Raw genomic sequence first — 10626 nt, forward strand, 5'->3', positions numbered from 1 at the left:
AGTTATACGGCCCGTATGGAATGAAAAAAACTGACAAAGTCTGAAGGCACAGACTTTGTTAGTTTTATTTTATTATATACGGGCCGTATAACTGTATACGCCCCCGTATACACCATGTGTAAATAAGTTTTTGCCATGTATTAATATTAGGACCCTTATTTAATTGAAAAGGAGAGAGAAAAAATATTTGTTTTTAGTAGAAATATATTGATATAGGAGTTATTTTTTAGTGGAATGTATGTATAATTTGATGGATTGAATGAGAATGCTCTAACAACCATATTACAAACCATGCATAAAAAAAGGGGTTTAATTCTGATTTTAAAACCCATACCCGGTACATACATACGAAGTCAAATCCGGGTCGACCCGCCCGTTATCTCCCCGCTCCTTCGTGCCTCTCCCACTTATCTATTCAAAACCCAAAATTCAGAAAACCCTAATTCCCCCCTCTCCCTCTCCATTTATAAATACCCCTTTCATCCCATTCCATTCAGATCTCTTCACCAAAACCCCCAATTTCATTCCATTTTCCATTCAATCTATACCAAAACCTGTATATATACATACATATATCATACCCTAGGTTTTCTTTACAAATTTTTAGGATGAACAGATCTGTAGTTTCGTACGTGAATTGGCAACAAGTTTGTTCTACAAACAACAGAGGAAGAAAAGAGATTCGGTTTTATTTAAAACGGCCGTCTGGAACTTACGATTTGGCAGTTATCGGTAAACAGAAGAAATTAGGGCACCGTTTGAATACGCCTTCGTCTTCTGAGTATCGGTTTCGATACGCGAATCGTGATGAATTGATGCTTTCGTCGTTGAATTTGCCTTCCAAGCTCAGATCTCGGCGAGAGGTTATTGATTGGTTAAACTCCGTGGTTGTTTCAGGTACAAAATTGAATTCTGATTTATTTTTTTAGGGTTTTGTTCAATTGTTTGTGTTAAAGTTGAGATTTTATTTATTTTTTGTTTGTTTTATTTAGGGTTTAATGGTTGCTTAGCAATTTATGTGAATTTTCTGGTTTTTTAAGTGTTTGTTTGTGTTAATTTTGAGATTTTGTTTATCTTGTATTGATTTGGTAGGGATTAATAGCTACTTAGCAATTTATGTGAATTTTCTGTTTATATTTTGTGTTAAATTTGAAATTTTATTTATTTTGTTCTGATTTGTTAGGAATTTCTTGTTTGTTTTGTTTAGGGCTTAATAGTTGCTTAGCAATTTATGTAATTTTTTTGTAGATTTTATTCAGTTTTTGTGTTAAATTTGATTTTTTTTTAAATTTAAACTTGATTTGTTTTATTTAGGGATTAATATTTGTTTAGCAATTTCTGTGAATTTGCTTTTTGTTTCAGAAATTTGTTCTAAAAAATTAAATTTAGATATTGATTACATTTTTTTTCTATTTTTTGGAGAGAAGATTGCTGGACTGCATGTATGTGATTAATAAGTTGAATCTCTATTTGCCTAATTGGTTGGTTGGTTAAAAAATCTGCTTAATTGGTTAATGGTCTTTAACCTCTATGATGTATGTTTTGTCTATAAATCACCTCTAATGAGATATTGGTGCTTTTTTTAATGGAGAACTGACAATGATCTGGGCTGCAGGAAATATTAAATCAGATTCCAAGAGCTGGTTGAGAGCCTCGGAATTTCTGAGCCCTGATTACTAGGTTAATATCAACTATGTTCTCTACTAGTCAACTTAATTCGTTTTGCGTTGACTCAATTGTTAGTTTTATGCCCAATTAGATCTAAGTTAAAGATTGTTATTATGCCCAATTAGTTGTGTGTTTTGGATATCTGATTTATGAATATTTCAAATACCTTACTTGCATTCATGTTATTCTTTGTGAATATTCTTGGGTTAAGCATTGATTTCTTGCTTTCTTGTATGGTTTTAGATGGCTCTTTTCCTCTGCCACATCAACCCATGAATGGTAATTTAAGCTCAGGACTTACCTTGAGGTTGAAGTCAGGAAACGTTAAGGTAACGTATTTTAAGGTTTATAAAAACGGAAACGAGTTTCTAGGCGTTTTCCCTTCGCCTCATGAGGCGTAAGCCTCGAGGCGTAAGCCCGAGGCGGAACTAAAAAATAAATATAAAAATTATATATTGTATAAAAATAATAATACTAACTAAATTCATCATCAAATTAATCAAAATCATCAAAAACGCACATAAAAAAGACAAATTACTTGAAATTGACACAAAAAGTCAAAATCATCAAAAACACATATAAAAAATCCCCGAGGCGCAGCCTTTTTAGTAGGGGTGTTCATCGAATCGAATATCGAATTTTCGAATTATTCGAATCGAATTGTTCGAATAATTTTTATTTTTCCTTGAATTCGTATTCGATTCGAATTCGATTAAAACCTATCGAATTCGAATCGAATTCATATTCGAATAAAAAAACCCAATTCGTATTCGATTCGTATTCGATTAAAATTTCGAATTTGAATCGAATTCGAATAAATTCGATTTAATTCAGATTCTTTAAAACATGTTAAAAACTATAAAAATGTAACATAAATTTTAAAGCAGCCATAAAACACGATATCACATTAAAAAGTTTCAAATAAAATACCACAAGTCTAAAATTCAAAACTAGAAACCGGGAATAATCACTCCACACTATAAGTTAATATATTTATGCTTAGAAATCTATTGATAGATTTGTTAATTAGGTTTTACTTATGGGTCATGTAATGGGTAATTATAATACTTGGAAAAAAATAGAAAAGAATTTATAGTATTGCTTAATAAAAGTTATAAATTTTGTTATATATAAAAATAATAATTAAAAAGGTATAATTTTTATTCGAATTTCGAATCGAATCGAATTTGAAATTATAAATTCGTATTCGATTCGTATTCGATTTACTTGACTCGAATTGAATCGAATTCGAATTCGAATTCTTATAATCGAAACGAATTCTTGATAATCGAATCGAATTTAAACGAATTTCGAATTTTTCGAATTCGAAACGAATCCTGAACACCCCTACTTTTTAGCGCCTCAGCCCTTCTGAGGCGCACATACAATAAAAACCTCCTGCCTCAGAATCGTTTTTTGGGCGTTTCTCCTTGAGGCGCGCCTCGAGGCGCAAGCCTCAATCGTTTTTTAAAACCATGGCGTATTTATTTTTTCGTTATTTGTTGTTTAATTTGTTTCAAGTTTCTTATGAAGTTTTCCCATTGTAGGGTATTCATTTGCGTAAGACGGGCCAGCATACTACAGAGTCTGTGTGGGTCGGTTCCGCTTGGACTTGCAAGAAAAAGTGGAAGCATTTTGGAGCTTATACCCGTAGCGGCGTCAAAATCTCGGTAAGCGTACACCCTTTAAAATTTGTGTTTAACCTTTTTTTTAGTTTTTAAAGAAAAGATATTATGCGCAAATACTTATTGTCGTGTATTTTGCATTTTGTTTGATACGATTGTTGTTTGTTCAGGTTCATGATTTTGTATACGTACTAGCAGAAGAAAGCAAACGTCTTGTTGCTTACATAAACGACTTGTACGAGGATCCAAGAGGAAACAAAACCGCAGTGGTACAGTGGTTTCACAAAATCGATGAACTTGGTCTTGATTCACCTTGTATATATCATAACAACAAAGAAATTTTCTTTTCACTTTGTCTTCAAGATCTTAGCATCGAGTGCATCGATGGACTAGCTACCGTTCTCAGTCCTCAACACTACGATAATTTCCTCAAATCAAATACCGCTCACACAATCTCGGACCGTCCTTTCGTATGCCAAAAGCAATATGAAAACGAAGTGGTCAGCCCCTTGGATGTTACTCAAGTCAAAGGATACTGGAACCAGAACATACTTAGATTATTGTGTACCGATGATATTAACGTCAGACCCAAGAAGAGATTTAGGAAGTTGGTTGATGATGAATATTCTATAGGTTCTGAAATCGAAGTGCTGTCGCAAGATAGCGGGATTAGAGGCGTTTGGTTTAAAGCGGTTGTTATTAAAAAGCATAAAGATAAGCTTAAAGTTCGGTATCAAGATATCAAAGACGCAGCTGATGAATCCGTCAATCTTGAGGTGAGCATTAGTTTATATGACACTTTAATTTTTGTTTCTGAAATGGTAAAAATAATAAAAAGCAGTATATTACTAAAAACATTGAAAATTTTGTAACTAACAAAAAGGACCATCATTGAAAGTTTATTATTATTTTAGAGTAAACTTCCGTTTTGATCCCTGTGGTTTGGTCACTTTAACGGGTTTGCCCCAAACCTTTAAAAATAGCCATTTTACTCCCTGATGTTTTGGTTTTGTTGCCAGTTTGCTCCCTGCGGGGAGCAAAATGGAAAAACAAACAATTTGGATGGAGTTAGAGGCGGGGAGCAAACTGGCAAAAAAACTGAAACATCAGGGAGTAAAATGGCTATTTTTAAAGGTTTGGAGTAAAACCGTTAAAGTGACCAAACCACATGGAGCAAAACGGAAGTGTACTCGTTATTTTATAATAACTAGTGGGTAACCACCTGCTCCCCGTAGCGGGTTCGAAACATATATAATTATAAGCAATCTTAGAGTTAAAGTTGTTTGATATTTTAGTTAAGGGGCTAAACATGGCATTATTAAAGTTGAGGGCAAAACATGCCATTAAACTTGAGGGGCTAAAGTTGTTTATTATTAAAGTCGAGTGGTTAACGCTGTTTGTTATTAAAGTTGAGTGGTTAACGCTGTTTAATATCAAAGTTGAGGGATTAAAGTTGTTTAATATCAAAGTTGAGGAATGTGACTAAGTATCATATTTATAGTATATATAATTTCCCTTTGTTACTTTTTTATGATTTGTCTAAATTCGTTAACTTTTTGCAGGAATGGATTTTGTCATCCAGAGTTGCGGTTATCAACGAACTGGGAATCCGCCATGATGGCAGGATGACGATTAGACCAACCCGATCAGCCGATAAGATCGACGTTTGCTCAATTGACGTCGGTTGCGTTGTTGACGCATGGTTGCATGATGGTTGGTGGGAAGGAATCGTGGTTCATAAAGAATCCGATGATAGAATTCACGTTTATTTTCCAGGTACGCGAACGATTTCGATCATCATATTATACGATCATCATTTATCCATAAACATGTTTGCTCATCTTTTTTTTTATTTGTGTATTTTTAGGGGAAAAGAATAGATCGATTTTTGGATGCAAGGATTTGAGATATTCTCAAGAATGGTTAGGAGACGGTTGGAAGAAAATGGAAGACCGGCCCGATGTTCTTCGCTTAATATCTTGTCCAACGGAAACTAACTCGGAAACTACCAAATCTAATGATAATGTATCCGGTCTAAGTTCAGAAGAAGATAGAGGTTTTGCGGTGGATTTGCTTGCTAATTTGAATTGGAATTGGTCAACCAAGAAACGCCACTCGAGGAGTATATGCAGAGATAAAAGTTTAGTAGCAGTTGGAACGAGAAAACGTGACAGCTTCCCGATAACCATTTCTGTCAAATCTGGCTGCAAGTTGACGTGTGCTCGAGTTGCTTCACCGTTAACAGGCTTAGTTATGTGAAATTATGTACAATTTGTTAGTTGGGTAGCCGGATTTGTGACGATAGTTTTTTTAGCGTTTGATGAGGTGGTAGAAGGTGACAGGTTTGAGCACTTAGATTAAGATTAACCTAGTATGACCTAGATACTAGATTTCTTTACAAGTAGTTTTTTAGCATGTTTTTGTTTTGTGTACATCATGGTTTTAGTTTGTACTGAATAATAATGGCTTTCAATGCAAATTGAGGTCTTTTACAACGGTTGGCTAAAATGGAGCAAAACTGATTGAACGTGTTGTAAAATTTATAGAGCAGCTTCTTTGATTGTGAGGGTGCACGGGGCACATGCGGTGACCCCATGCGGTGAGTGGTTTTACTGTGCGGGTACACCGCCACCAACAACATTTTACCGCGCGGGGAGTATTGAGCTCGGTGTGTGCTCACCGATTGAGAGAGGGGGTGATTGGTTGTTAATGTGGGTCCACTCTTTTTCCACCATTCATATTTTTTTCTTCTTTTTTTATAAAAAAATAATTGTGTGAGTGGAGTGATGCCAACGTTTGAGTGCAAAATGGGGACTTAAGAGGGGAGTTGACGTGGCGCGTGCTGATTGGGTGTGTATAAGAGAGGTCACTCCCCCCCCCCCCCCCCCCTAGAGGAGTGCCCCCCACACCCTGATGGTTATTGAATACAGGTTTTACGCATATTCTGATCGGTTGAATTGGCCACATTTGTTGGTTCAAAATCAGCACACATTTGTAGTTCTGCATATTCTGAAATGAACAAAAAGTTAAACTAATAAAAGTAAACGGCCAGTTAAGTTTATGCTGCTGGTCTCAAGTTTCGAAAGGTTAAATATGGGTTTTCAAACTATAAACCAAGAGGTAGAAATCTTAAATGGTTTGATTTGCTTCTATACGGGTTGTTTGATCGGTTTCAATGGTGTATGAACACCTCTACGAATTACTGTTAGTTGCCCGATCCCCCGAACTTTTCGCTTAGTAGTGTCTGGTATGTAGTTTTCGTATAGAATTTATAGGTATATACGTTTTCGACCGCCGGTTTTATAATTTTTTAGGTATATACGTTTTCGACCCCCGGTCGGAAATCTCAAGCTTCGCCACTGCTCCCAACAACTAAGTTCATAACAAGGGAGGGGCTAATGAAAAGTTAATGGACTGTAACTATAATATATCAATAGTCTAGGGGTGCTATATGACTAATTACGATGATTGGATAATTTGAAAATTCTTTTTGTTCTTCCTTGTACGCCTGTGCCACCATGGTGTGAGACAACCAGCTTAATTGACTATTATAATTTAGACCGGTGGGAGAGATTGGTCACACAAGTTAGTAGCCGTCAATCATTTTGTCTAATAATTAGTTTGTTAAGATCATGTGTAGTGGTCACCATGTGGTTTGATCTTTTTTTTAATCATGTGACGTCCACGTCATCAAGGTCTAAAAATTAGATAAATCCCTTATACATCATCGCATCTCCTACAAACAACAACCGTCGGATCTCTTCATATTTATATATAAGCGGGATACCAACCACCCTGATAACAACTTAGCCACAACAATGAACAAAGTCGATGTAACACAAAGAGTACTCCAAACCCTTGCGAAATGTTCGTTACAATTCTACATGAATTTCAACGTTTGTTGAATGATTTCAGCAAAATCATCTCATTCGTAAGGTTTTCATAGAAATTTTTCACGGATTCAACCGTTTTTATCTAGAAAATTGCGATGTCGGAACGGAAAACGACATCTAGATCAAGAAACAGCGACGGAGGTGTGCCGCTGATGGCTCACATACGGTTGTCGATAGTGTTTCGTCATCATGCGCCATTCACTCGGTTGCCGTTCAACAAACTTTTAGACAAACAAAAGAAGTGGACAACCACCATTTCCACCGATCGCTTTGTAACATCCACAAAAACGGATCCTAGCAACCCGACTTGGTTTGTAAACTGAATCTTAAGCGAATTAAATGAAAAATGAGAATTTATTTTATGTCTTTAATATTATACGCGTTAATTTAATCAAAACATATTAAAAGTATTAATTATATGAATAAAAGTAAGTTAGTTTCGTTAAATATTATAAAGTAAATAAATAACCAAGTTAGAATTATATGTTAAGGATAGTTACAAAGTTAGGGGAGGGGAATTGTCAAAAACCAAACCTAAACCTCTCCCACATGCGCCCCACGTGCGGGTCAACTCAAATCCCACTCGCCCTAACCCCTTTAACCCACTCGCCCATTATCATCTTCCTAACCCAGTTACCCGATCCCGACCCAGCAGACGACATCAACCCAACCCGACACTATTTCGTTTGAAACGCGACACTTTACTTACTTTTTGGTTCCAAACGACAAACATACATGGGGAAGACAATCCTATGTCGTTTGAATGATTCAATTCACGCTACAATTAACCCATTTAGTCTCAGTTAATCCTCCATTTAAACACCATTAAAGCTTACAAAGAACCCAAATCGTTTATGACGAATTTGTGAACCATAGGTTATCATTTTGATACCAAACGACTTCTCTAATCATTTCACAACATTCCCCACTCTCCAAACTCGTTCACATTAATACACCCAGTCTCACGAATTCAAAGCAAGAAGAATCTAGGGCTTGTAACTTTATTTTGTGATTTCTCCTTCAATTCTCAACGAAATTAGGTAATTCTTGAGCTTATTCTATTTAATTTTTCAAGCTCTACAAAAGCCCCCTATCTATTTATGTGACAGAGGGCAAATGAATTCGAATTTATATAATTGTGATTATAGGGTTCTTGAACACTTGAATATGGGCCCTTTTAATCTAGAGTTGTGTTTTTATGAAATTGGACATACCAAACTGATCTTGTACGTGTTAGAATAGATTTTGGAATTTTTGAGAATTATTGGATATTGTATTGATTAATTGGACAATTAAATATGTTATATTAATTTGGAAATTTATGTAAAAAATACAAATAATCAAAATACCCTATCACAAATCTTGTAATCTGATTTTTCAGTAGATAAGTTAGTTGTGGAATTTTATAACAAATTTTCTTATTTTAATTTTGTAATTGTTCATAATATGTGGATTAAATAATTTGTAAAACTAGCTATATACATTTTATAAAAATTGTAGTTGTTCATAATATGTGGATTAAAATAATTTGTAAAACTAGTTATATACATTTTATAAAGGGGAATTAACCTGTAATAATCCCAATTAGACTTTATTGGCCATTAATAATCACACCTATGAATATTCCTTATATGTAACAACCCGAACTTTTGATTGTTCTTTTGTTACCGTTATTTCACTCGTAAACACTTGTACACTGAGATTCGATTGATTTTCATGGGTTAACTATATTTTTAAACACATTTTACATCACTTATTTATAGCTTAATTATCTCATTAAATGCTTATTACTTGGACGCTTATCGCAACACAAACCCAACGCAAACTCAAAACGCGGATTTACTTATATTATTTGTATTAATTGTGTGTTTAAATGTTAAATATGTTATGTACATCGCTTAAAACGCTCAGACGCTCACTCGCTCGCAACCCGGATTGTCACACAACTCGATTTATCATGATAAAACGCAACGCAACACTTAATACCACCCGTAAACGAATCAAAGTTGGAAATTAATAAAATACAAAGATTTAGCCGTCCGAATGAGCCATCCGTCCGGATGGAGCCCATCCGCCCGGATGGAGCTCATCCGTTCGGACGGAGTCCATCCGGATAAAGCGCATCCGGGTATAAATAGCCTTCACCCCTCAACTATAAATAGAGGCCTTGTGTCTTCATTTCAACTCTTCTAGTCCCCCAAACACTCTCAGAGATTCCGGTTGTGATCAAGAATTGTTGTAAGCATTCTCTTCAATCTTTATTCAACTCCTACTCCATCTTCTGCATCATAATCACACACACACTAAAACTTTTCTCAAATCATTGCTTCTTAACACCACGAAGATGGTTTCCACTCGTTTTGCCTTGGCAAACTGTTGTGGAGCATCACTCAATCGTGATGGAATCAAAGTTCTAAAAAATAATAACATTTTACAACCTATTTATGAAATTCTCTTCGATTTTTACGCAACGTTGGTGGAATCGGGAACCCGCCAGACTCTCGACTCCTCTCATTGTCGAGAGCCGGCTCTAGGGTTAATTTCCACCTAAGAGATGAACTGGTTAACGGGTCAAACATGAATTCTCGTCAAGAACAGCACATTCGTCTGAATGGGCTAGGCCTAGGCCCATCCGTCCGAATGGACTTAACCTGATATTTTCTGTTGATTTTGATTCTGTTATCACATCTGTTTTCATCAATTTCTGATAAAACCAACTAAAATCAAAACGGTTCACAAACAATCACAGTCCATCCATCCGAATGGACCATGTCCATCCGTCCGGATAGACTCTGTTACCACTCCAAATCTTTTTCCTTCGGTTTTAAAACACCAGTTATTACATCAGATTGTTTTCTTTCCAACAAGGTACCAAATAGACTATGCCCATCCGTCTGAATGGACTAAGCCCATCCGTCCGAATGGACTAAGCCCATCTGTCCGAATGGACTATGTCCATCCGTCCGAATGGACTGTTGGACATTGAACTTGTTAAATATTGCCACTAAATTAGTTGTTATGGATTCTCTTGAACAATCTGTTTCGCTTAGTGTCGCGCCCCGATGATTCCGCCATCGGTTGGGGTGTGACACCATACCAGTCCTACCTTTCACCCATTTTTCCTACAATGGTCCCCCGTTAAGAAACCCTAACCCAGTTAATTAATTGGCTGATGTGGCAGATGATTAAGCGATGATGTGTCAAAAAATCTTGCGTGGAAAATGATTTCACACAATTTACCTCTGATCTATTTAAATTTATAGTTGTGCTCACTCTCAAAACAAGTATACTCTTTTATCAACCAGCAAGTTAAACATACTGTACAGAAAACAAAAACTATATAAAATTAAAATTTAATAATACCTTTGCGAAATAAACGGAATATCGAATTGAGTAGAAACAGCCATGAGACCAGTTCCAGAAAGATCACACAGACCTAC

The 10626-nt window shown here is 35.7% G+C and overlaps 1 protein-coding gene across 2 annotated transcripts; it reads left to right on the forward strand.

Moving 5' to 3' along the window:
* Window positions 1–422: 422 nt before the first annotated feature.
* On the forward strand, window positions 423–5801 carry LOC110920648. 2 transcript variants are annotated; one of them, XM_022164833.2, is made up of 7 exons: window positions 766–897; window positions 1616–1680; window positions 1912–1997; window positions 3216–3338; window positions 3464–4069; window positions 4856–5069; window positions 5161–5801. In XM_022164833.2, exons 3-7 carry the CDS (start codon window positions 1941–1943, stop codon window positions 5550–5552), a joined length of 1392 nt encoding a protein of 463 aa, XP_022020525.1. In that variant the 5' UTR covers window positions 766–897; window positions 1616–1680; window positions 1912–1940; the 3' UTR covers window positions 5553–5801. The 2 variants fall into 2 exon arrangements, with proteins under 2 accessions (XP_022020524.1, XP_022020525.1); XM_022164832.2 differs by lacking the exon at window positions 1616–1680 and having other exon boundaries at window positions 423–897.
* The last annotated feature ends 4825 nt before the right edge of the window (window positions 5802–10626 follow it).

The sequence above is a fragment of the Helianthus annuus genome, chromosome 17, assembly GCF_002127325.2.
Source record: "Helianthus annuus cultivar XRQ/B chromosome 17, HanXRQr2.0-SUNRISE, whole genome shotgun sequence".
In the NCBI taxonomy this organism is placed as follows: domain Eukaryota; kingdom Viridiplantae; phylum Streptophyta; class Magnoliopsida; order Asterales; family Asteraceae; genus Helianthus; species Helianthus annuus.

Excerpts from the sequence above, each read along its gene's own strand:
- LOC110920648 (XM_022164832.2), top strand. The coding sequence starts at position 609 with ATGAACAGATCTGTAGTTTCGTACGTGAATTGGCAACAAGTTTGTTCT. Across the intron at positions 898-1,911 it reads AAACTCCGTGGTTGTTTCAG|ATGGCTCTTTTCCTCTGCCA; the intron begins GTACAAAATTGA and ends GTATGGTTTTAG. Across the intron at positions 3,339-3,463 it reads GTAGCGGCGTCAAAATCTCG|GTTCATGATTTTGTATACGT; the intron begins GTAAGCGTACAC and ends TTGTTTGTTCAG.